The 26,921-nt window shown below is 38.9% G+C and overlaps 1 protein-coding gene and 1 pseudogene across 5 annotated transcripts in view; one reads left to right on the plus strand and one right to left on the minus strand.

Moving 5' to 3' along the window:
* Positions 1 to 26,921, plus strand: part of TBC1D31 (TBC1 domain family member 31) — a 73,143-nt gene that overhangs the window by 37,156 nt on the left and 9,066 nt on the right. The window contains exons 12-20 of one of the 5 annotated variants that reach the window (XR_002320425.2): positions 352 to 485; positions 953 to 1,132; positions 2,593 to 2,825; positions 6,245 to 6,397; positions 7,482 to 7,617; positions 10,516 to 10,608; positions 15,635 to 15,775; positions 21,024 to 21,218; positions 22,583 to 22,690. Coding sequence is in view for 4 of the 5 variants with exons in the window: in XM_020964939.2 (XP_020820598.1) it covers positions 352 to 485; positions 953 to 1,132; positions 2,593 to 2,825; positions 6,245 to 6,397; positions 7,482 to 7,617; positions 10,516 to 10,608; positions 15,635 to 15,775; positions 21,024 to 21,218 (1,265 nt within the window). In the remaining variant the exon portion in view is untranslated. The remainder of the gene's footprint in view (positions 1 to 351; positions 486 to 952; positions 1,133 to 2,592; positions 2,826 to 6,244; positions 6,398 to 7,481; positions 7,618 to 10,515; positions 10,609 to 15,634; positions 15,776 to 21,023; positions 21,219 to 22,582; positions 22,691 to 26,921) is intronic. The other 4 variants (XM_020964940.2, XM_020964939.2, XM_020964941.2 and 1 more) reach the window with 4 other exon arrangements.
* On the minus strand, positions 3,865 to 5,570 carry LOC110193272 (actin, cytoplasmic 2 pseudogene; annotated as a pseudogene).

The raw sequence follows: 26,921 nt of genomic DNA on the forward strand, positions 1-26,921 counted from the left end.
TGCCTTTTAGAAGTTGAGTGAATTTGCGAAATTTCTGATGAATGAGAAGCTGTTTAGTCCATTGTTCTAATGCAGAAGTCTATGTCTTTTGCTTTCTGTGCACATGAATGATAACACTTTAAAAGGACATGTCTCAGTCAGCTAGAATCACCCAGTACATGAAGGGTCTGTGATTTCATTGGTGTGAGGAGCGTTGTTCACCAAGCAGATCACAATTCATAACTTCGTGTTGGACCCAGACTTTCCTGACTCTAGGCCCCGCCCTCTCTCCAGTATCACACGCTACCCCATGATTGCAGAGTGCTTTCACAGCTGCATGAATATGATCGTTGCCCTTTTCTTCCTTCATAGTTAATTGGTGTCAACATTGGTTTGAATATTTTCCTAATCCACCTGTCAACATACTCAGTATGATAGAAAACCTTTTGGCCCATCATGACAAGGAACTACTGCAGCACTATATGAACTGTGGAGTGACTGCCCAGGTAAGATGCTCTCTGCTTCTAAGGACCAGAGCTGCCCTTTGTAGTTGGCCTTTGCTTGTGCTGCACTTTCATAAAACGCATTGCAAACCTTACACAGATGTCACTTAATACTTTGTTTTCCACACTTGTCCTGGGACATCAAAAATCCTGTCAGTCTCCAAAACCTAAAGGGTAAAAATTACAGAAATTCTTTTGATAACTGTTCACTAGAATGTCAAACCGAAATTACTCAGCATTACCAGTGCATTCATTTTTTTGTTTTTGTTTTTGGCGAGGCAGTGGGGTTAAATGACTTGTCCAGGGTCACACGGGTAGTAAGTGTTATGTGTCTGAGGCCGGATTTGAACTCAGGTCCTCCTGAATCCAGGGCCGGTGCTCCATCCACTGCGCCACCTAGCTGCCCCTGCCAGTGCATTCGTTTTGAAAGGTACCTATCAAACTGATAAGCTTTTTCTTATTTATTTTAGTTATATGCATGGCCCCTTCTAGAAACAGTGTTCTCCGAGGTTCTTACAAGAGAAGAATGGCTTAGAGTATTCGACAGTGTCTTTTCTAACCACCCTTCATTCCTCCTCATGATCGTTGTGGCCTACAACATCTGCTGCAAGGCACCTTTACTCAACTGTAATCTTAAAGATGACTTTGAGGTACAAATCTGTGGTTTTCTAAATTGAAGCTCTCCATATGTCTGCATCACTTGCCAAAAATAGTCAGGATAACGTTGGTTTTTATGGTTTTTACTTTTTTACAATTGAATATCACTTATACTATTTATCCTAACAGAAACTCTCTCTATTTCTTGATAGATACAGCATATAATGTTTAATTTTTTAAATTGAAAGTGCTTGTAACCCAACTGAGCATAATAATCATTATATAATACCTTAAAACTTTAAGGCGTGTCGGAGAAATAGCCTCAAGAAATATCCCTCTTTTCGCTTTTTAATATTCCTTTTTTCAATTAATTTTTTTTCATATAACAAGCATTTATTTTCTTGCTCTCCTACCAACCTCCACCCCTGAAAAAAACAGAAAGAAAAAAGAACACTTATAATAAATACTCATGGTCAAGTAAAACAAAGTTCCACATTGGCCATTTTCAAAAAAGATATCTCATTCAACACTCTGGATGCATTGCCTCTTTATCAAGAAGTAGAGAATGTGCTTCCTCTTCAGTCATGTAGAGTCATGAGTGATCATTGCATTGATCAGAGTTTCAGTCTTTCAAAATTGTTCATTTTTACATTATTTTTAAATCATTGTTCTGGTTCTGCTCATTTCACTCTGCATGAAGAAATGTCTTGTAAGCAGTAGAGATTGTTGTTGGGAGTCGAAGAGGTTTTTGGTTAAACTGCCTGAATGAAGTTTCCATGACAAAATGTGATCATCTGTTCTAGACATTTATGTCAGTCACACTTATGAAATTAAAGCAGACGGTTGTCTGCTAGAAAGACTAGCAAAACGTGGAAAGACTTCTGAGACCTTTAAAGAACTAATCCTCAAAGGCAATAGGGACTTTTATGTGACAGAAAAGATTATAATTGCTGTCAGGTCATTCATTCTCTGTGGGTACAAGAAATTTTTTCATTTTAATCATAAAAATTATTTTCCTCAAGCTAATATTTTTGGTTAGGAATGGTCTTGCCTTATGGAAATATCATTTAAAGTATTAGTTTGGAACCCACGAGATATTAAGAAAAGCATTGTCCTTGCTGGAAAAATTTCCTATTGAAAATAAACTTGTTTGATTTTTTTTTGTTAATTTATTTTAAACTTAAATATACAATAAGAAAAGAAAAAGAAACAGATTATAAACTTAAATACAGAATAAGAAAAGAAAAAAAGCATTGCCATGTGCCCAGCAGAAAGTAAGAGAGGATTCATAATATACAGCAATAAATATCCGTTTCAAGAAAGCCTCTATAATAAATACTACACATTGTGTTCAGAGCTGTCCATCTTTTCTTTGCTTCCTTGTAAGTTTTCTTTTGTTCTCTGCTGGGTACTTTATAACTTGGTTCTTTTTTTTTTTTAACAATAGTGTATATCATACTCTATAACTATATTCACAAGATAACCGTATATTTAAGAGAAATTTTTCTTACAGTATTTTTTCCACCATCGTAATAACCTGGATATAATGGTTGTGATTCAAGAAGCCTATCGCCTCATGCTTTGTACTCCAGTGGATATTCATCCGGAGACCATGCTTGATGACTTTGTCCCTCTGACAAAAAGCCAATACCCAGTCTTTAATAAGTATCCCAAATTCATCGTGAACTATCAGACTCAAGAACTAGAAAGGATAAGGAATGATGAACTGGAATACTTAAAAGAAAGGTAATCATGGAATAATAACAACAGTAATAATAATAACTTAAAACATTTTAATAACCCTTTTAAGGTTTGCAAAGCTCTTCATTACATATGTCATCTCATTGGTTGTGAAGGGAAAATCATGGTAACTTGTCTTTTGTAAGTTGAATATGTTATGAATATAAACAAGGGTTATTCATAAGAACACATTTAGAAACAGATTTTTTAACCCTTTTTTTAAAGCTGGCGAAGGCCATCTGTTGTTGCAGATCTTAATATTTTTCAGTTTAATGCCCAAAGGGCTATAAAACTGTGCACACCTTTTGATCCAGCAATACCACTACTAGGTCTGTATCCCAAAGAGCTCATAAAAAATGGAAAAGGACCCACATGTACAAAAAGATTTATAGCAACTCTTTTTGTGGTGGCAAAGAATTGGAAATGGAGAGGATGCCCATCCATTGGGGTGGGGAATGGCTGAACAAGTTGTGTTATATGAATGTAATGGAATACTGTTGTGCTATAAGAAATGATGAGCAGGAGGATTTCAGAAAAACTGGAGAGACGTATATGGACTGATGCTGAGTGAAGTGAGCAGAACCAGGAGAACATTGTACATGGTAACAGCAATATTGTGCAGTGATCAACTATGATAGACTTAGCTCTTCTCAGCAATGTAGTGATTTAAGACATTTCCAAAAGACTCATAAAAATGCCATCCACATCCAGAGAAAGAACTGTGGAGTCTGAATGCAGATAGAAGCATACTTTTTTTTTTTTCAGTTTACTTGCAGCACTTCTATTTTTCCTTACACAGTGATGTGTTGGGCATTACAATTCTCAACTCTTAGGATGACTTACAAATTTTGGAATTCTACTGTCATGTGAGAACATTAAGGCAATGTACAAAAATCTTACATAAATTAACTAGATGCACAAATTTACAGGTTGTAAATGCAGACTTTTTTGCAACTCAAGGTTGAGTAACTTAGCCCCATGGCATTGGGGAGAAACAGTGGGTTAAGGAAAAAAACAAAACAAAACCTGGTTCCTAAGGCTTGAATATGTATTCCTGCTAGGATGGTGGCAAGACGCAACACACATTTAATAAACTCTTGCCAGCCTTAGGAAAGAAATTCTGCAAGTCAGCTCTTTTAGATGCTGGAAATCTGACCTTTAGATGCCCTGTACAGATCTGATGCTTTACAGAACTAAACTGTACAGCTGTTGAGCTGTCAGTCAGCCAGACACTATATTGCCATATTATCAGGTCAATTTTCTATGGAAGTTAACTCTTAGCCTTACCTGTCAAAATGAAGCGACCTGTATCAGGTTTTAGATCAAAGATATGTACAAGGTATGCTAAAATGTACACCAAGGGAACAACTGTTAACTTGAATACGAGGTCAAATCAGTAACGGTTCAACAATCTGAAAAGTGCTGATATTTGTCTAATATCAGATACAAACTTCCCCAAGGACATGTTTGTTTTCAAAGAAGGCTTATTCCAGTTTCATGAGGCTAACATGAGGTGTGTATTTGCCAGGGCAAATTTTTACTTTGTGAATACTCCTGCAGCAAATGCTACTCATCTGCTAGCAGTCCATTTAGAAGGATTTGCGATGGACAGTGGATGGGCCAGACTCATCATATTCCTTCTTGCTGATCCACATCTGCTGGAAGGTGGAAAGAGAAGCCAGAATAGAGCCACCAATCCAGATGGAATACTTACGTTCAGGGGGAGCAATGATCTTAATTTTCATTGTGCTAGGTGCCAGGGCTGTGATTTCTTTCTGCATTCTTTCAGCAATTCCAGGGTACATGGTAGTACCACCAGACAATACTGTGTTGGCATATAGATCCTCTTGGATATCAACATCACACTTCATGATAGAATTGAAAGTGGTCTTATGAATGCCACAGGATTCCATACCCAGGAAGGATGGCTGGAAGAGGGCTTCTGGACACCTGAACCTCTCATTGCCAATGGTGATCACGTGGCCATCAGGAAGCTCATAGCTCTTCTCCAGGGAAGAGGAGGAAGCAGCAGTGGCCATCTCCTGCTCGAAGTTCAGGGCAACATAGCACAGCTTCTCCTGGATGTCAGGAACAATTTCCCTTTCAGCTGTGGTAGTGAAGCTGTACGCTCTTTCTGTCAGTATCTTCATGAGGTAGTCTGTCAGGTCATGGCCAGCCAAATCTAGATGAAGGATGGCATGGGGAAGGGCATAACCCTCATAGATGGGCACAGTGTGGGTGACACCATCACCAGAGTCCATAACAATACCAGTGGTACGACCAGAGGCATACAGAGACAACACAGCCTGAATAGCAACATACATGGCTGGGGTGTTGAAGGTCTCAGACATGATCTGTGTCATCTTCTCTCTGTTGGCCTTAGGGTTTAAGGGAGCTTCTGTAAGCAGAACAGGGTGTTCCTCAGGGGCTACATGAAGCTCGTTGTAGAAGGTATGATGCCAGATTTTCTCCATGTCATCCCAGTTAGTAACAATGCCATGTTCAGTAGGATATTTCAGAGTCAGGATACCTCTCTTGCTCTGGGCCTCATCACCAACATAACTGTCCTTCTGCCCCATTCCCACCATGACACCCTGGTGTCTTGGGCATCCAACAGTGGAGGGGAACACAGCTCGAAGAGCATCATCCCCGCAAAACCAGCTTTGCACATGCCAGAGCCATTGTCAATGACAAGAACAGCAATTTCTTCTTCCATTTTTGTTTAATCTGAGGCTGCTCACTGTCCTACTCTAAGAATTTAGAGCCAGGGGAAGGGATGGGGCAAAGAAAGGGGGTACGTACAAAGTAGCCTACAAGTGCTGCTGGCTACCACTGAGTGAGACAGAAGCATACTGTTTTCAAGGGGTTTTTTCTTTTTTTCTTTTTCATGGTTTTTCCCTTTTGTTCTTCTTTCACAACATGACTAATGTGGAAATATGTTTAATATGATCGTACATCTATAACCTGTATCAGATTGCTTGCCATCTTGGGAAGGGGATAGGGGAGGGAGGGAACTCAAAATCGTATGAAAGTGAATGTTGAAAACTATCTTTACATGTAATTTGAAAAAATAAAATACCATTAAGTAGAAAAATATTTTTCAGTTTAGTGTTTATCAGGAAAGATTTTTATTTGTTCTTGTTGCACTTTTGATTTAAATTCCACTTGCAGTGAAAAGAGATCTGAAATTTTAAAAATATACTACTACTTCTTAATGATTTGAGAAAGCATTTTCTGAAGCATTTAAAAATTTTTATTTTGTTCTGAACATAACCTTAGTGTCTAACCAAATCAGGCCTCTCTCATGGTAAAATAGTAAATTTTGACATTCATTATATAAATTTTTAAGAGCAAAGGGCCTTTTGGTTGATCTTGATCTTTTGATTTCATTTTTTATAACCGTATATGGAATTGTTTTAACTCAGGCAAGCAGTCCATGAAATGGAAGCTGAAATAAGGAGACAGAAAGATGAAGATGAAGTTTGGTACCAGAAACAGCAGCTGCTGCGTGAGGCTGAGAACAAGAGGAGGGATATTCTTCTGGAAGAGGAGAAGAAGCTCATAGAACAAAGAGATAGGTACGTGATAGGACACTGTTTCTTGTTACCTATACAAGAGCAGGTTTCATTATCTTTTACTTTTTTTGCTCTTGAACTAGAAATTCAACACCATTTAGCTTAGGAGCATTCTGGTTAAGTATTTGATTTCCATATACATTTATATCATGCAGAGTTTGGCCCAGTGTCAGATAAGTAGGATGTAATAAAGCCCATTTTATACTAGAACTACTGTGAATATAAATTAATTTTTCTTTGATTATTTGAAAGACAGTGCTGTTTTTGTGTGGCCACAGAGCCATTCATCATCATGAACATCTGTGGCTTTATTGACAAATCACAAAAGTTCTGGTTAATAGAATTCTAGATAAACCAGCTCTCACTGGTTTATTTCATTCAAATTCTGTGTAACACCATCTTGTTGGTTTTGTTTTATAATAGCACATATGTGTCTTAAAAATTTTTTCTTGACTATGTAATGCCTTCCATTATACTATTCAGAATTTGTCTTTTGAAAAAGGCCTCCTTTTAGTAAACTGCCTCTTTGTACACACAAATTTGAAATTCAAAATATCTGTTAATTAAAATTGTTGAGAGTGGGTTAATTGGAGTTGTGAAGTATGCTTTGATTCCTATTCTGTAGTGGTGGCTTAAGTTTATTTGCAATATGAATTTTTTTAAAAAATAACCATTGAGTTGAGCCATTGGCTTCCTTTTCATAAAACCTGAAAACAAAACCCAATGCTGCTGAAGCTAGCCGGGCACAAAATGTCACGTTATTTTTTTGAACAAAAGTTAGAAATGGGTTTTTATTTGTTTAAAACAATTAGGGTAACAGACTTAACAGAGGAACTTTTGAGTATGAAAGAGATGGTCAATGGCACATGGGCAATTTTTCCAGTCCTGGTGAATTCAGGCTTGTTTTGTCATTCTGAAGCTTTCATTTCCCTGTTGTAAACACAGCTGTGGGACAGTGGAACCCCATTAAACAGAAAGTAGATGAGAATAGGTGAAGGCCAGCTGTTGTTGCAAAACTTAATATTTTTCAATTTAGAGCTATATTGGGGAAGGTTTTATTTATTCTTGTTGCATTTTGGATTTAAAGACTACTTGCAGTGAAAAGAGATCTGAAATTAAAAGAAATACAGCTCCTGAATGCTTCGAGAAAGCGTTTTCTGTGGAATCAGCTGGACCAGCGTGAAATGGAACTGAGAAGACTAGATGATGAAATTCATAGAAAGGTTTGTTATTCTTATTTAAGTACTTTTTCCTGAGAAATTGTTACGTGCATCAGATGCCTGACACATTCTCTCAAGAGAATTGGAGCAAGACAATAATTCCTTTTTTTAAAATTATGTGTGGAAAATGTCCATCTCTACTAGGATACCTTATACAGCCAAACAGTAACCCTTATTTTCTGACTTCTTTTGTCCTGATCTTTGAATATTTTCCTTTTGCCATTTCTAAGGTAAAACAAGTTCTATTTCAATATCCAGTACACTTGGATATCATTTACTTTGATATAAACAGTAAAATTATTAGGTTAATTATTAATTTATCTGAATTATTTTGTGAGTTTTAAAAGTAATTTTTTTTCCCATTTCTTTGAAGTGTGGAATAATGTGTATCTTCTCTCTAATATTAATAACCCAAAGACTGAGAATTTAGGTCTTGATTTTTCTCATCCACAGAATAGTTGCTGCTAGAGATTGGTTTGTTTCTTTTCATTTCTAAAAATATTCCCATTTCCTATTTTGGGGAAAATGTATGTACAAACCAACAGATTTCCAAATAACAAGAAAACATTCTGCTATCTTATATAAGCCATATAGAAAAGTTGTATCTTGTACTGTGTCCCCAAGACCAGGCCATTAGGATTTTTAGGGATACTAAGGATATAAAGCAATTCCAAAGGTACTTCATGGAATGTCTTATCTTTCCTCTTCAGTGTGCTCATATGGGGACCAATTATAGGAACTTAATTCTTGATCTAATTTCAGGAATCTGGTGTGTGATCTGATTCACCTGACCTCTCTCTTGACCTCCCATCTCCCGTCTTCAGATGTCTGTTGGGCATCTCAAATTTATAAAATGTCTTGTAGACATTTAAACTCAACATGTCCAAATGAATTTATTACTCCCTCCCCTCACCCCCCCTGCCAATCCTCCCTCTTCCTAACTTGCCGTTTACTGTTGGATGCCACCATCTTCCCGGTCACCAAAGCTTACAACCTAGATGTCATCCTCAATGCCTCACTCTCATTCCCACAACCTCCCATGACAGTTTTACCTTTATAACATCTCCTGTATATTCTCCTTTCTGTCCTCAAATGCTCCCACCACCCCAGTGCAGGCCCTCATCACCTTATACCTGTACTAATGAAATAGTCTGCTGTTGGTCTTCCTTTCTCCATTCCATCCTCCATTCAACTGTCAAATTGATCTTCTTTTTAAAAACCAAGTTTGACTATGTCTTCCCCTGATTCGGTGAACTCTATTGGCCCCTGGGATCAAAGATAATATACTCTTACTTTTAAAGCCTTCTGTACCCTGGGCTCCTTCCTATCTTTCCAGTCTTCTCACTCCTTAAATACACCCCACCCCTCCCCTGCTGTGTACTTTGCAGTCCATTGACATTGGCTGCCTTGCTCTCCCTCCCACGAGGTTCTGCATCTCTCTCTTTGGGACAGTTTTCCTGGCTGTTCCCCAGGCCTGACACTCTCCTCCCTCATCTCTGCCATGTCACTTCCCTGGCTTCCTTCAAGTCTCAGCTAAAATTCCACCTTCTACAAGAAGCCTTTTCTGATTCCCCTTAATGCTAGTGTCTTGCCTCTGTTGATTATCTCCAGTTTATCTTGTATGTGTCTGGGTTGTACATAGTGGTTTGCATGTTGTGTTCCCTAGTTACACTGTGAGCTCCTTGAGAGCAAGGACTGTCCTTTTGCTTTTCTTTGTGTCCTTTGTGACTTAGGCTTGTCGCGTTACTGATAGAATAGGATAGAGAGTTCCCTATGAGTCTTAGTACAGTTTTTAGCTTTAATTACTTCAGAAGAATAAATGCTACAAACTTAGCAAACAAGTTTGACAGGGTAATTATTTTAAATTTTAGAATATTGATGTTTCTTGTTAAAATTCAACATAACCGCCATCTTTTGCTATATATCACGCTAATCTATTTTCAAACCTTGTAAGAGCTCATCAGCTCTGCCCAGTGACTGAAAAGACCACATTTATAATCTTAGCCTTAAGATTATTCCAAGACTAAGTATTTGATACCCTGCAGTACAGTACAGTTTTGACAGTACCCCACAAGAAATAGTCTAGTGGAGAATGATCAGGTGACCAAGATGGCCAAGCAAGAGACCTACTGTACTGGCCCATTGGTCTCAAAAAGTGTCATCCAGAAACCACTGCACGCACAGGGTGCCCTGTCTTGTTAAAAAAAAAAAAGTCATTGAAAACTTATGAAACTAAGCATAAACAAAAATCAAACAATTAAACTTTCAGTATTATTGGTAAGTTTGTAGCACTTTTACTTCTGAAGTTATTAAAGCTTAAAACTTTACTCAAGATTTCTGGGATACAGAGAGAAAAATGACATCTGTGGTAACAACATGAGCAGTGCTGAGATCTTTAGGTTAATTTGACAGATATACTATAAAAGCTGGTGAAATGATCATGACTGGGTACAAGAAATTCAAACCTGGAGTTATATATACCAAACATTAGGATATATTGGCTTTAAAAGTTTCCATAGATAAAACCATTAAGTGAATATTACGTTTAATCAGTCAGATTAGACAGCTTAGGTTATAGCAGCTGGGATTTCAGATTGTTCCACTTTCCCCAACTTGTAATGATAGTTACAGAAATGATAAGAATTACCATCTGTTCTTGTGAGCGTCAGAAATGAACATATGGTAATAGTGTTTTCTTTTTTAATTTAAGAGACAACTTTCAATGAAAGATTATTCACAGTGGAATCTAGGAGTAATATTTTTAATGTCTCATTCAGGCACCTATTTACTATCATTGTACCCACTTTCATAGTGTGTATCAAATTATTTAAGAATGCTTAGCCCTAAGATGGCAGTATTTTGCAAATTTGTTATTTAACACTGTGTGTTATTCTGCTGTAGATATCTTTGAGGGATGAAGAAGTTGCAACTACAGCCAAAGAAGTAGAATTACAAAGGTTGGAAATTGAAGTCCAAAGAAGACTCTTAGAACAGGTATAAATTAACTCTTACAAATATGATAAAAATCTGGCTTTGAGAAATCTTATATTAGTCTAGATCAGTTCACCATTGGTTGCAGCATTTTAATTTCACACTGACAATGAATTAGATTTTTAATTCATGTTGGGGCCCAGCAGTGGGTATGTGGCTGCTTAAATTTTTAGTCCATTGATTTGGAATTCATGGTGTTGGAAGGTAGGTTGAAGTTTATCTTTATGCTTTCTGTGAAAGAAAAGTATGTCATAAGAAAATTAATGGTATGATTATTGAAAGAACTCATTTTTTAGGAGTTTAACACATGAATTTCATGCAAATGAAGCTCACAAAATAGTCTCCTTATTAAATATTACTATAATAAAACCTCTCTAGTTCAGATTAATGAATGGAAAGTAAGAGTGGTTTTATTTTGTTTTTGTTGTATTTTCATTTAAATTTTTTTTATCATGAATTTAATGAACATTAGAAAAAGGGAACATTTCCATATACAGAGTAGTACAGAAAAAAGGATTATACATGAAACCATGAATTTCCATCTCATGCAGTTGCTTTTTATTCTTTTTTTTAACTATATTATAAATTCAAGATGTTACTTTCAAAGCTTGTCCTAACTTGTTCTCCAAATTCCTTTTTATTCTCTTCTGTCCATTTTTTTTCCGTCTTTTTTTTTTTTAAGGCATTTAGGGTTAAGTGACTTGCCCAGGGTCACAGAGCTAGTAAGTGTCAAATGTTTGGTCTGGGACTGGACTTGAACTCAGGTTCTCCTGACTTCAGGACTGGTGCTCTGTCCACTGTGCCACCTAGCTGCCCTTTCTTCTGTCCATTTTTAAAGGTGTTTGTCACCTCTTTATCTATATTCTTCTTTTGCTTTTGACATTATCATCAGCATTAGTTACCCGTGCCCTCCCTCACATAATAAGGGATTATCCATGTAACAAGCATGATCAAGTCAAAAATGCATACATTCTCTATGTGAAAATTTTTTTGTCTCATTCTGTATATCTCCCCTTTAACAAGAGTTAGCTTATCATCCTTTTATAAATTCTGTTGTATTCTTTGTCTTCATAGATCTAAATCTTTACCTGAATTTTTCCCTTTTAAAAAAAAAAGAAATTTTTATTTTTAAAAGGTACATCTCTGACAGACTTAAGTCTTCTTCTGTCTGAGAACCAGTCTAGCTAAGTGCCAAATCTTATCACCATCAGTTGACAATGAGGTAATGAACTGTTTTACTCATAACTACCCAGAAAACAAAGAAAAATAAAAACTGGCTTTTGGCTCTGTGTGACTGACCTCTTTCTGCTTCCACAAAGATGGTGGCAGAGTGGTGGAAAGGGTGCAAAAGCTCACAAAGTTTGTAGTGGTCTGTAGATACTGTTTAGCTGTTGGTATTCCAAGTTTGGGAGCTTTGTCCTGTGACCAACAAATTGACATAATTGTTAGAACAACTGAATGGTAATAAATGATTTTTTTTTTATATAAAATCAGAAGACAAAGAGAAATTGCAGCTAAGTGGAAGGATGTTTTCCAGGCTTTCCTTGGAGAGAAAAACAAAAAAAATTGGTAGAGCTGTTATGGGCCCATCATTTCATGAGACACTTAGTCTTTTCACTTGTATAAGTAAAAAGGCCTCCATGAATATAGCTGCAGTTTAATATACCAGCCTCTGTCACAGAGGATAAAGGGGTCAAGAAATTCTGCAAAGTACTTGAAGAGATCCTTCAAATCAATTTGACATAGACTTTGATACTCAGTGACTGTAATGTGAAGGTGGATACAGGGGAGGGTGTTATTGAAAAGCATCTTGGAAGATATGACTCAGGTGTGAGAAATGAAAGGCCAAAGGCTTTATTCAGGTCGGTTATTCAGAAGCTTCACGTCTGCATATTCCAGATATTTTTTCCTGAAGAGAGTGAAAAGGTGCTGGACACAGCTAGCACCAAATACCATCACAGTGCAGCATTGACTGTCTGCGTAGTCTGTCTATGACTAGGGAGAGCCAGAGTCAAAACCAGGGTACGAGTGAGAGGAAAGTGAGAAGACAGCCCTGCATTCAATCATCACAGCTTTCATCCTCACTTAGTCCAGTGAGGCATTGATGCTGGGAAAATGGGAGATGAAAAACAAAGGCATTGACCTTGATTGTCGCCGTTTGTTGCAAAAGTTTAACCAACATGAAGCAGTTGTGACACTGAGGAAGAAAGAGCCCAGAAATTGTCAGGGCCGCCAAATGCTTGTTCTCCTAGCCAGTTAGAGAGATGTGGCAACCCTAGTGTAGATTGCCTGTGCATCCATAAAGCATGCTGGAGGAAGATGGCAAGAAGATTATGAACAGAATTCCCCAGAAAGCGTGGCATGAGACCAAGTGTCTAGTGCAGTCCCCTGCACATAGCGAGCCCTTAACGCTTGTTGGATTGAATTGAACTGAGCCACATCATCCCAAGAACATCCCAAGATGAAAACTGGCAGCAAGACAGCAAACAGAGAAAATGGAAAAAATATGTTAATGTTTCTACAACAAATCTATTTTATTTATGACATTTGGACCCAGTAACTCAATCCCTGATGCACTGAAGTATGGAAAAGAGGCTGAACCCAGCTAAGTACACTTGGAGAAAATTGTCCTGGAGACAATATGATCTTGAAAGAATTGAGCATTAGTTTTCTAAGATAGTTCAGGGAGGGGAAGAAACTAAAAGAATGGAAAAAGTCATAGCTGATTTTAATACCCAAAAAAGAGCTGAAGATAACTCATTTCTCACTGAGGTGCCTGTGTTCTCATTTTTATGAAATCTCTGAGAATGACTCGTATATATGAAGGTATTCTGAATGGAGGCGAAAAAGAAGGGGCCAAGCAGTCAACAAACATTTATTAAATGTGGACTGTGTGCCAGGCACTGTGTTAAGTGCTGGGAATATAAATCTAAGCAAAAAGAAAGATCACCTCTGCCCTCAAGGAGCTTATATTCTAAAGAGGGAAGACAGCACATAAAAGGGAACTGAAAGGGGTTGCTAGGTGGTACAGTGGATAGAGCTCTGGCCTTGAAGTCAGGAGGACATGAGTTCAAATCCAGTCTCAGACACATAACACTTACTAGCTGTGTGACCCTGGGCACACCTCGATTGCCTCACCAAAAAAAAAGGCAACCCCCCCCCAAAAAAAAAAACAACAACAAAGGGAGCTGAAAAGGGAGAGAACAGTGGTGAAGGTACCTGGAGTGGTGGCATTGTAGAAAAAGTCCAGGAGTAGAATCAGCAGTGCAGCCTGGAGAGAAATGAAGACATTATTGGCCTAGGATAGACACCTCTTTAAATTGGACATTCTAGAAGGAATCAGCCAATCAGAAGGCAGCGAGTACTTACATGTGAGAAGTAGTCCAGGGGCGAAGTGAACTTCCATAGTGAAGAGGTTTCTGTGACATGGTAGACAGTCTTATGGAGGTGAGTCAGCAGTGCAGCCTGTATCATTTTCTGCCATAGAACACATTTTTACAGACACAGTTGACTGAAAGGTGAAGAGTAGAAGATCCCTGGGGTTCTATTATTTTGTTGATTACAAAGCTGCATTTTACTTAAAGCAAAGTACAAGGGAAGGCTTTCTAAACAAGGATCATGTGTATATGCTAAGTTCATACAAAATTACTTGGTGAATGGATCACAGAAATAACTGCTCAATGGCTTTCCAGTCATTAACTTCAAATGAGGCACAAGATGGAGGTGTGTGTTCACTAAAGGTGTTTACCACTTTCAGGAAGGGTGTCCTATGCAGGGTCCAAATGGAAGAGAGGAAGTATTTCCTGTTAATGGTGTGATTCTCCAGATTATCTTTTTCATGGATAGTATTGTGCACAGTGTTATCACGAATATTCAAGAGGTTAGACCAACAATTATTTAATCAAGAAAAACTAAATGAATGAAAAGCTCCTTTGGTTCCTATGAATAAAATAACTTTGATATCCAGTTGCATGGCCTTTCCATTAAGTTAATAGTCAACAAGCGTTTATTAAGTGTTTACTATGTGAGAGGTACTGTGCAATACATCATTACATTTATCTGGAACAGGGACTGCTGGTAGATAGTAAATTGAGCTTCTAATTGAATAGGAGTAAGGAATTGCAAGTGCTGCATTGCATTTGGGAAATTGTGCAGTGCTTTCAGCAATCCTGGTCAATCAAGAAGCATCATTGAGTGCCTGGAACAGAGGAGGCAGTTAATAAGTGCTTGTTGACAGATTGACTACCAGATTCCAGGCTCTGACCTAGGCACTCCCCCTTGGCACATCAAATTCATCTTCTTAGCACATTCTTCCCATAATACATTACGGTTGTAAAACTTGGAATACTGAAGACTCCAAAGTAATTGAAATTATGGGTAACCCGAAGGGCAGTGGAAAGGTACACTTTTCTAGCATTTTTCTAGCAGTGACCTACTCTACAGAAGTGGCAAAACTCCCAGTGCAGAGGGCCGCTTGAGCCAGATTAAAATGTAATTGGGAAATGTTTAACAAAATTTTAAAAATACAGTACAACACTGATTGTGTTAATTTGAGGTTTTCTGAGTCAACATAAGGCCAGCAGGGATCCAGTTCTGTTTGAGTTCAGCACTACTGACAACTTGTCAGCAATCAGATGTATGATTGGATAAGGAGATGGGCCAGTTATGTAGCTATTTCAAGGGACAGCAGATGGACAGCCTTAATGGTGCTCTAATGCTCTCAAAATGGAAAAAGACCTAGACAGAAGGTCTGTCACATTGGATAGAATGTAGAGGGTCTCTGGGAGAACGTTACAAAAATTGCATAGGATGAGAAAGCAGGGATGAACTGTGACATCACAGGTGGGGAAGGACAAGCCACATTACTTAACTCACAGATCCATTGGAGGGTAAGTAGGGATAGTTTGGGTCACATTTTTGTATTCTGCCGTGTATATTGAAGTCCCATAAGTACAATAAAAGTCATGCACGTGAGTTGATTACCAGATGTATCTTAAAAAGATTGATTGATTATTCAAACCCTTTGCAGCAGCTTGCCAAAAATGAAGAGATTGCTACACAAGAAATGAAGGAAGATCTCAATAACTATAGAAGAAAGATTGACCTGGAAGAGCGCAGGTTTCATAAAGCTGTAGAAAGGAATGAGTGTCACAGCCTGGAAACGCAAAAGGTAAGAATGTTTCTTCTGTGCCATTCTTTCAGCCATGAAGCATTTATTACACAGCAGTTAAAGAGCTAGGCACTGGGCTGGATCCTGGGCGTACAAAGATAAAAAAAAAACAGAAATTGTCCCTGCCTTAGAGACAGAGTGATTTGTGGGGGAAGGCAGTAGGAAAGGCCTCATGCTGAAGGTGATGCTTGAGCAAGGCTTTCAAAGAAAGGAAGAATGGAGGTGAAGAAGGAGGGCATTCCAGGCACGGGCAATGTCCTGTGCAGAGGCAGAGAGAGGGTGGATGGGAGAGTCTTATTTGTGGAACGGCGAGATTATTTGTCGCTATTCTCATTTTCTCCAGATTTTAGGGTTGAATGAATGGATAGATAATCATTTATTAGGTGCTTACTAGGGCAGCTAGGTGGTGCAGTGGATAGAGTGCCAGCCCTGGAGTCAGGAGAACCTCTGATACTTACTAGCTCTGTGACTCTGGGCAAGTCACCTAACCCTGTTGGGCTCAGTTCCTCATCAGTAAAATGAACTGGAGAAGGAAATGGCAAACCACTCAGATATCTTTGTTAAGAAAACCCCCAAAAATGGGGTCATGGAGAGTCGAACACGATTGGAATGGTTCATCAACATCAGTAACGTGCCAGGAATTACAGTAGGCACCAGGAATAGCTACATACAAATGAGACGGTCTGCTCCAAAGGGCTTACACTGTATAATAGGAAGAGGCAACATATGTAGGGGCCTGGAGGCCAAGGAAGGGAGCTTTTGTCTGGTCAGTCACAGGGATGGTGAGTCGATCCATGGACCAGCAGATGCGCCTTTTCCAGAAGCAGTGGTTGTATTGATGTGATTATTATGCCCAAGCTAAGAGGTGAAAAGTGTAGTGGGGAGGAACATATGCAGTGGGAAAGCTGATGGCAAGCTGGTGGCATCATGGAGATACAATTCCAGCCCTTACGGAAGAAGTTGCAGTTCTCCATCATGTTATTTCATGGCCCCTTAGTGTGCCTGTCCCTTTGTAACCAGCAGCCATTATGAGCTCCCTCCCAATTTAATAGTGATTATTTGCTTTCTTAAAGCTACAATACAGTAAACATTTCTTAAGCATCTGTTATATGCCAGGAGCTGTACCAAGCACTGGGGATACCAATAAGAAAGGGAGAAAGACAGTCTAATGGGGGGAGATAAAACACAAAAGCTCGGAGTGGAACGGGGTGTACACCAGAGGGTACTTGCAACAGAGTTGTGATAATGCCAGTGGAGTGGCGACCAGGCAGAACAGCTGGTGGTGAATGAGGAAATCGCTGGGATTCAGAGCCCTCTAGGAAGCGAGGCTCCACCATCATGAGACTCCCACATGATGGCCCTTCAGATCTTTTTCAAATTGCTAAAAGAAGTTAGAATCACAGAATTTCAGAGTAAGAAGGGGCTTTGTTGGTCATCTTAACCAATGTATACTTGAAGAAGATCTATTATTATGACATATCCCACAAATGGTCATCAGCCTTGCTTAAAGACCTAGCTGATGGAACACTCACTACCTCTGGAGGAAGCTGGAAGCCCTTTCCACTTTAGCTAGCTCTAGTTGTGAAGGAGTTTTCCCTTATGTTAACCCTAAATTTGTCTCTTTGCAACCACCCCACTGCTCTTGTTTTGATCTTTAGAACCAAACAGAACAAATCTAATACCTTTATCCTTTGGATGTTTGAAGACAGTTGTCATGGGCCTCCCCTCCCAAACATTCTCTTCTCCAGGATAAATACCTCCATTTCCTTCCAGTGGTCCTCATATGGCTTGAACTTGATGCTTCTCCCTGTCCTGGTCACCATCTTTCAGACACTTTCGTTTATCATTGTCCTGCCTAAAATATAGTCTCAAGAACTGCACACAATTCTGACAGTTGTTCTGAGCAGGGAAGAGTATAGTCTAACCACCACTTCTCTAGATGCACTGTCTTTCTTATTTAGCCTAAGATCCTATTAGCTTTCTTGGCTTCTTTCGAGGCACCAGGTGGTGCCGTGGATAAAGTGCTGGGCCTGGAGTCTGAAAGACTTGAGTTAAAATCTGGCCTTGGATACTTACTAGCTGTGTGATCCGGAGCAAGTCACTTAACCTCTTTCTGCCTCAGTTTTCTCAACTGTAAAATGAGAATGATAGTAATAATACCTATCTCCTAGGGTTGTTGTGAGGATCAAATGAGATAGTAGTATTTGTAAAATGCTTTACAAACCTTAAAGCGTTGTATAAATTCTAGCTATTATTGGTTGCCATATCACACACTTTTGACTTATTGACTCATAGTTAACTAAAACTTCCAGGTCTTTTTTAGACAGTCTGCTCACAGTCATGTCTCCACCTTCTTACACTTGTGAAGTTGTGGTGTCTTTTTAACCTGAATGTAAAACTTTACATTGGGGATTTTTTTACCTGGGATCTGTGAAGTTGTTTTTTTTTTTTAATGATTTTCTTTTGCAATTTTATGTGTTTCATCATATTCGCTTAAGAATATGATTTGGAGAAGAAGCTCCGTCAGCCTGCCGAAGGGGTCCATGACACAAAAATTGATCAAAACCCTGGCTGTACATTAATTTTTGTATAATTTTTTTTTTGCAGTTTATTTTAAAAAATTTTATTTTTTCCCAGTTACACGTAAACAAAAAAAAATTTAACATTCCTTTTTTTAAATTTTGAGTTCCAAATTCTCTCCCTCCCCCTTCCTTGAGAAGGCAAGTAATTTAATATAGATTATACATGTACAGTAATGCAAAACATTTCCATAACCATGTTAATTCTGTACTGCAAAAGGAAATGCAGGCCAAAAATAGCTAAGAAAGTGTACTTCAACCTGCATTCAGACACCATCAGTTCTTTCTCTGGAGGTGGATAGTGCCTTTTATCATAGCTCCTTTGGAATTGTCTTGGATCTTTGTATTGCTAAAAATAGCTAAGTCATTCACAGTTGTCATCCTTACAATATTGCTGTTACTGTTACAATGTTCTCCTAGTTCTGCTCATTTCACTTTGTGTCGGTTTATGAAAGTTTTCCCAAGATGTTCTGAAATCACAATCGTATAGTACAACTTGTTCAGCCATTCCCTAATTGGTAGGTATCCCTTGAATTTCCAATTCTTTTCCACCACAAAAAGAATTCGTGTTAAATTTTTATCTTAATTTGGCTTCGTGTTCTGGCTTGTCAGGATCATTTTAAATACACACTGCCCTTTGGTCTGTCATCTGTCTCTTCTAGCTTTGTGTTACCTGCAGATCTGATCTGTGTCCTCTGTGCCTTTATCCAACAAAATATAAATATGTTTAGTAGCACAGAGCCAAGCTCAAATGCTGGTCTACTGCTGGAGACTTGTAGCTGCTCATGACTGCTCTTTGGGTAAAATATTCAACCACCTTCGAACCCATCTATGGGTACTGTTGTCTGGCCCATATATCTCTTTTCACAAGAATAATAAGAAAGCCTTAATAAGATGCTTTGCTAAGATGTGATAAACTGTATCTTCAGCATTTCTCTGATCTCTCTATCAGGTAACCCGCTTTGAAAGGAAATGGGGTTCGTCTGGCATGTCTTGTGCTAGATGAAGCCGGGCAGGCTCTTTGTGATTGCCCCTTCTCTAGAAGTGCATTAACCATCCCTTTAACAGATATGTTCTAGAATTTTGCCATGTGTCAAAGCCAAGTACTTGGGCCTATAGTTTACGGATTCCATGCTCTTTTTTTGAAACCCAGAACACTGTGTGCCCTTCTTCAGTCCTCTGTCATTCTTCACAGTCTCTCAGGGATCCCCAGCTGTGGCTTAGCAGTCACGTCTACCAGTTGTCTTAGTACCTGACAGTATAGCCCATCTGGGTCTAATCTGGGACACAGTCTTATAATACAGATTCTCTAAACATAAAGGAAACCAAACTTTCTTTGTTAGTAATGACATCCTTTTATACTTCTGGGCTGTAGCTAGCACATTCAGAACCAACTTTGGAATGATTGATTGTGCTATTTCATTACCTAATAAAGAAGCCAACCAGATCTTTCCAGTAGTATTTCAATGAACAAAAACATTTGCTATGTTTAAACACATTTAATTTTAAACATTTTTAATTTGGAAACTATCGCCTTTTATTTTATTTTTAACTAGAGACTATTTAGGAATGAAATTTTTAAATGGATAAGATCTTTAGGCCAGATAGCTCTGTGTTAGGTAGTCTGCAGCATATCTATGGTTAGTGTAGACTTTAATTTTTAGGCAACGTCCTTTGGAGTATATTGGGGAAGTCATTAAGTAGATTAACTTTTATTTTCCATAGATTTGACTCTGAGGTGTGCATGACTATACATATTCAAACACAGTAAATGAGAGGTGTGTGTGAGTGTGTATTTTCTAAAATAACAAAATTGTAAGAAATGATGAGCAAATTGATTTTAGAAAAACATGGAAAGACATGAAATAATGAAGAGCGAAATGAGCAGAATGACGAGAACATTGTATGCAGTAACATCAGTATTGTTCAAAGAATAATTGGACTAAGTTATTCTGAGCATTATAAATACTCAAATCAACTATAGAAAACCTATGAAGGAAGATGTTATCCATCTCCAGAGAAAGAACTGATAAATAGAAGTATGCATAGTATGTGTGATATATATATGTATATTTACACACACTTTCATATATATATATATATATATATATATATATATATATATATATAAGATATATATTCGTGTGTGTGTGTGTGTGTGTGTGTATCTTATATATATATATATATATATTAGATATATATTCGTGTGTGTGTGTGTGTGTGTGTATCTGTGTATCTGTGTCAGATGGTGGCCTTCTCTAGTGCAGAGTAGAGAGACAGTCTGGAACTTAAAATGTAAGGAAGAAAAGAAATTACCAAAAAGAAATTACAGAATTGATGATACTTTATAATGTTTCCGAAATAGCTTCATGACCACAAATAATTCTGAGCCGCAGTTTGTCATCTGGAAAATGGGAGCGATCACTGTCATTTATCTTACCCGGTTGTTATGAGGAACATCGCACGTTGCCAACCTTCAAACACTACACGATAACTTTTACGTAGTACTTTAAGTTCTGCGAAGCACTTCACATAATTCTCTTTGTATAGTGATATGTTATTCATGAAATATTTTGAAAACAGCTTAACTTGGCTGTGGCTTCCTCTCATATTAGGGATTTCTACTTAGTTCAAAATATTGACTGCGTTTCTGTATTTCCTACTTTTAGTTGGTTGAAGAAACTTTGGCAAACGCTGAACAAGCATGCATTGATACCGACTGGCAAATCCAGGTTTTACTTAAACGACAGTTTGATGAGGCAGAACGCAAAGAGCATTATGAGGAGATAGCAAAGCTTCTTCGGGACAACAGAGCTAGAGAATTGGATGCATTAAATGCATTGAAGGGGTTAGAAATAAAAAAGGTAAGGACTTGATTTGTTGAGCATTGTTACATGTTTTCCTAAAATTATTTAAATTTTGAAATGGTGCTTAAGAGTTAGATGGTATTCCTTATTTATTTAGTAAACCTTTTTCTTGTTAGCTGTAGTGTATCCAGGCTCACTGGTGACTTTGTGGTCATACAAAGGGCCATGCGGCTCACCTGTGGTTTTGGGGACGAAATTGAGCAGCGGCACCTTGAAACAGTGGGAAGGAAGCACACTGGCTCTGGTTCACATCTCACCAGCAGTGCCTCCCTGTTGAACCTGGGAGTAGAACTAAGTGTCTCTAAGTTCCCTTCCAGCTCTAGAGCTCTGATAGTGTGTCTGACCAATATTGCAATGATGTCAGAGAATCTCACGGTCTTAACGTTGGGAAGGACCTCAGTGGCCCTCAAGTTCAGTCTGTACACCCAAAGAGTTCTCTGCATCACTCAACAAGTGGTCATACAATCTTTCCTTAAAGCCTCTCCGGAAGGAAAATCTACAACTATCTAAGGTAGCCCATTCCACTCTGGGATGAGCTCTCATGAAGAAGAAACTTCCTGACAACAAGGCCAAACTTCCCACTTCGCACCTCCCACCCACTGCCCCTTGTTCTGCCCCTAGTAAATGTCATCCCTCTTCCAGGTGGCAGCCCCTCAAATATTTTCTGCAGGCTAAACATCCTCTATTCCTTCAGCCACTTCTCAGATGACATGAACCAAAGGCTCTGCACCATCCTGGCTGATTTCTCCATGCTTTGCTGTGTTTTCTAAACTGTTGCACCCTGGCAATCAGTAAGCATTTATTAAACACCTACTCATCTCCCCCACCTGGCTGAACTAGAGCTATAAAGACAGAAACGATTCATTTCTTTCCCTTAAGCGTTTTACTTTCTTTTGGGGAAAATCAACATGGACAGCCTGGTATGGTGGAAAGTGTACTGGAGTTTGGAGTCTGAGGCCCTAGGTTTGAACCCATTTGATATTGGACAGATCACTTTACTTCTCCAGGCCTAAGGGTCTTCATCTGTAAGCTGGAGTGGCTATACCAGATATGGCCACTAAGGTCTTTTTGCAGCTCAAAATCTGTGGTCCTATGATCCTTAGTGTATAAAAAAATAGGTATGTTAGTTTGGGAGTGGGGGTCAGCAGTGCAACTCCTAGCAGCTTGAGGAGGGGGTGGGGAGGGGGAGGTCAGGAAAAAAAAAACAGTTAGATCCCACCAATTTTTAATCTGCAATATCTTATTTGTCCTTTTCTCTTCTCCAATTTCTTCAGCTTCAGCAACTTGTCTAGGTGATTTTTTTAAAAAAGTATTCTTTCCTCCAATTTGTAATAACAGTTCACATTTCTGTGCTGCTTTAGAAGCAGTGCTTTAGTGCTTTGTAGGCTGATAGAAGCAGTTGGTACTTCATGTAAGAAGTAGCCCTTGAACTGACCATAGAAGAAAACTAAGGATTCTAAAAGACAGAGGTAAGGAGGGAGTTCTGTGGGGCATTAGGGGGATAGCCTGTGCAGTTTTGTTGTCATTCTTCAGTCATGTCCAACTTTTCGTAACCCTTTTTGGGGTTTTCTTAGCAAAGATACTGAAATGGTTTGCCATTTCTTTTGCCAGCTCATTTGATGGATGAAGAAACTGAGGCAAACAGGGTTAAGTGACTTAATCCGGGTCACCCAGCATTAACGTCTCTGAGGTTGGATTTAACTCGGGAAAATGAGTCTTTCTGATTCCAGGCCCAGCACTGTATCCACTATATCACCTAGCAAGCCCTAGCCTATTTTAAGGGGCAGTGTTAATGTTTGTGAGGAACAGCAAGAAGGTCTGTTGGGTTGGTCTGTAGAGTGGTAAAAGACGGTAAAATGTAATAAGATTGGAAGAGTAAGTTGAAGTCAAATCAGAAAGGACTTTAAATGTCAGACAAAGGAGTTTATAATTTGATCTTAGATGCAATAGGAAGCCACTGGAGTTAGAGTGGTGGGTGAGGGGACGATGACTAGGTCAGACCTGTGTTTTAGCAGCTATGTAGGAAGTAAACAGAAAAGGAAAGACATTTTAGGTAGAGAGACTAATTCAGAGGTTGTTGCTGTAGTCTATGACCTCATAAAGCTAGAGGTTATGAGGGCCTGAATTCAGCAGATATCTGTGTGAGTAGAGAAAAGGGGACAGAGATAAGAGACGTGGCAGAAAAACAAGATTTGGCAGCTGATTAGATATATGGGGTGAAAGGGGAGTCAGGAATGAACCTGAATGACTGGAAGGATGGAGGTGCCCTCCACAGAAGCAAGGAAGTTTAGAAGAGGGGTGGCTTTTAGGGGAAGCGTAATTGGGCTGAGTGTGAGATGCCAATGAAGCATTTGGTGGGAAACGTCCAGTTGGTAGTTAGGAGTGTTTGAATGGAGCTCAGGAGCCAGCTGGAGCTAGATACATTGAAACATGGGAGCCAGTGAGGTCACCAAGAAAGAGTATAGCATGAGAAGAGAGAGGGCCAGGCCAGAGCCTTGGGGTGACCCCAGTGTTAGTCACAGGCTTTCAGATATCTTTGGCTCAGCGATTCCATCTGCTAATTCTTTGAGTACCCAAGGATGTAGTTCATCTGAGCTCGATGCCTTGGATTTGTCAGGGGAACTTAGATAATGGGATAACTTACTTGTCTCGTGTATCGACTCTCTATTAGCTATTTTCCTTCTGCCCTTTCCCATCCTAAGACCATTCTCCTTGGCAAAAAAACAAACAAAGAACCAAACAAAACCTAACAACAAAAACACAGAAGCAAAGAGGAGATCAACTCTTCTTTCTCTCAGATCTTTTATCCACTCGGAGCACACTCCCCTCTATCCCAGTATACCTTTAAAAAAATCTTTTTATAAATGGTCAAGGATATGAACAATGTTCAGAAAAGTAATTGCAAACTGGAAAGACTCACATGAAAACGTGCTCTAAATCACAAATAAGAAGAGACACAAATTACTATAACTCTGAGGTTTTACTTTACATCACGTAGTTTGGCATAGATGACAGAAAATGAGAACAGCCAGTGATGGAGAAACTGTGGACAAGGTACCTTGATGCTCTGTTGGCAAAGCTCTGAAGGGGCCTGACTCTGCTGGTGTTTTCTCTGTAATTATATAAGAAAAGTAACTTAATCTGCCATACCCTTTGACTTAGCAATTTCAGTCCTGGACACATAGCTCAAGGAAGTCAGAGACCATAAAGGACCAATATGTACCACATTATCCCTAGCATTCTTTGTAGTAGCAGATAACCGGAAGCAAAGTGGATGCCCATCGATGCAAGAATGGTGAGAAAACTGTGATGTGTGGATGCTATGGAATGTTATGCATTAAGAAATGGTGGGCATGGTGTTTTAAGAGCAGCATTTGAACTTGCAGGGGCAGATTTTGGCTTGCAGGAAATAAAAATTTTCTGACAGTTAAAGCTGTCCTTATCCAAAAATGGAATGAGCTGCTGCATATGGCAGCAGTCCTACTACTAGATGTCTTCAAGTGGAGGCTGGAGGATCTTTTATATTTTTTTAATAGTATTTTATTTTTCTTCCCAATTACATGTCGAGACAATTTTTAGCATTCATTTTTATAAGATTTTGAGTTCCACATTTTTCTTCCTCCCCTCCCCTCTTCCAACAATATTAAGCAATTTGATATAGGTTATACATGTGCTATCATGTAAAACATATTTTCATATTAGTCACAGTTGTGAAAGAAGAAACCGATCCAAAGGATAAAAACCATGAACAAGAATAAAGTAAGTGAAAAACATATGCTTTGGTCTGCATTCAGCATCCATCAGTTCTTTATCTGGATGTGGGTAAGTGGTTTCCTTCATGAGTCCTTAGATGCCATCTGATCTCATCCACATTCAAATGGAAATCCCCTCTACAGCAGGCCTTAAAAGATCCTCCAGAAAGTGAAAAGAGCAGAACTAGGAAAGTGCTGTAACACAGTATCAGCAACACTGTGTGATGATCAGCTATGAATGACTCAGCTCTTCTCAGCCACACAGTGCTCTAAGACAAGTACAGAGATCCCTTCCAGCTCAGACATCCTGTAATACAGATGATTTTACTTGTTATGATAAAACTTGTTTTTTCATGGTCTTCCTGAGTTATCTGTGGGCTGCCAAGGAGTCAAGAAGATCTGTTTTAATAGCCCCCCCGCCCTTGCTTATAAAAAAACGCTTTCCTCACTACTGCTCCCTGAGGTAGGTGGAGGGCATTTGTATCTCCATTTGGTTGACGAGGAAAGAAATCTAGAGAGATTAGGTGAATTGCCCAAGACCACTGGGATTCTAACTACCAAGTTCCATGCTTTTCCAAAAATAATCTAGTTCTTAATCAAATTCAGTCTAGGACATCACACTTTGCTGAAATTTAGAAGTTTTAGCTGCTATCTGCATCTCGGGGGCTACTCACATGTGAGAGAATTTCTGCTCCTGTATTTTATATTTGATTTTACTCTGTAAGTGATTTTATTCTGTTACCATATTCCTCTTCTCTGTTTCTGTTGAAGAAGCTCATGTGTGCTAAAGTTCAGCTGCCTCCTCTCTGAAGTTAGATTTCAAGGCTAAGCTTTCCCCCAGTTGGTGTTGGTTAAAGAAAAACTCTTATTTTCAATACTCTCATAAAACATTATCTCAACATTTCCTGCAAGGTTTGTGTGGTATCCTTGAGAAGCTGGACTAACTGACCTTGTCCCATCTTTAGCAGTTAAGGTGGTCTTTTCTGATTCTGATTCCCCAGGCACCAGCGAGTCTGTGTACCTGAGTCTCTGTGAGTAATCTCAGGCTATAGCCATGACCCATCAATTCCCAAAAGCATTCCTTAAAGGTGGAAAAAGGTGGTCTTCACCCCACATGGGGACTGTGCCTGCTTTCTTTGATGTAACCAGTCATGATTCCCCGGCCCTGTGATACTACCAGTCTTGTAACCAATGATATGATTTCTGCGATTATAAAAATGAGTTGCATCTTTAATTTAGAGACTTCTGGTCAGAGGCAATGCCATTTGACTCATCCTTTATTATCAGGTCACATGCCTCTGTTAATAAATTATATCTTGCATGGAGAATTGCCTCATTTTACCTTTTTGTTAAATTTCACATGAAACATATGCTTTTTTCTATCTGATCTCCTACATGCTTCACATTTTTTGATTGTCATTTTTGGGAGGCCTGTGGGGGAGAGTATAGTTTGTATGTAGCCCTAGTTCATAGCTGTTTTTGCATATTGGTTAAACTAAGGTATTTTCTTACATGTTTGTAATTTTCTTTATGTACGGTAATCCCAAACAATAAATATCAACTCTAAATCCAGTACAGTTTATTTCCATTTTGTGTGTGACAGTAAAGTATGTTGAAAGTATACTATACTAGAGATTTATTAAGCACCTAAAGTACTTGTTAAGGAGAAATTTTTTCTTACAAGCCCTGATCCAAATGTTAGGTGGAATACCTTGCCTAGAGGCAATGAGGGGTCATGGGTAAAGCTGGCCTTGGAGACAGAAAGACTCACGCCCACTTGGGACAGATTCTGGCACTGTGTGACCTAAAGCAAGTCCCTTAACCTTTTAGGGCCCCCACCAACTCTCTCAGACTGCAGATTGCAGAAAAGGTGCTGACCTATATTGGTAGAGGGAGTTTCCTCAGCTTAGAATTCACTGAAATGTCAATTAAATCAGAGGCCTGTCCC

The sequence above is a fragment of the Phascolarctos cinereus genome, unplaced genomic scaffold (assembly GCF_003287225.1).
Source record: "Phascolarctos cinereus isolate Bilbo 61053 unplaced genomic scaffold, phaCin_HiC Scaffold_4;HRSCAF=312, whole genome shotgun sequence".
NCBI classification, from domain to species: Eukaryota; Metazoa; Chordata; class Mammalia; order Diprotodontia; family Phascolarctidae; genus Phascolarctos; species Phascolarctos cinereus.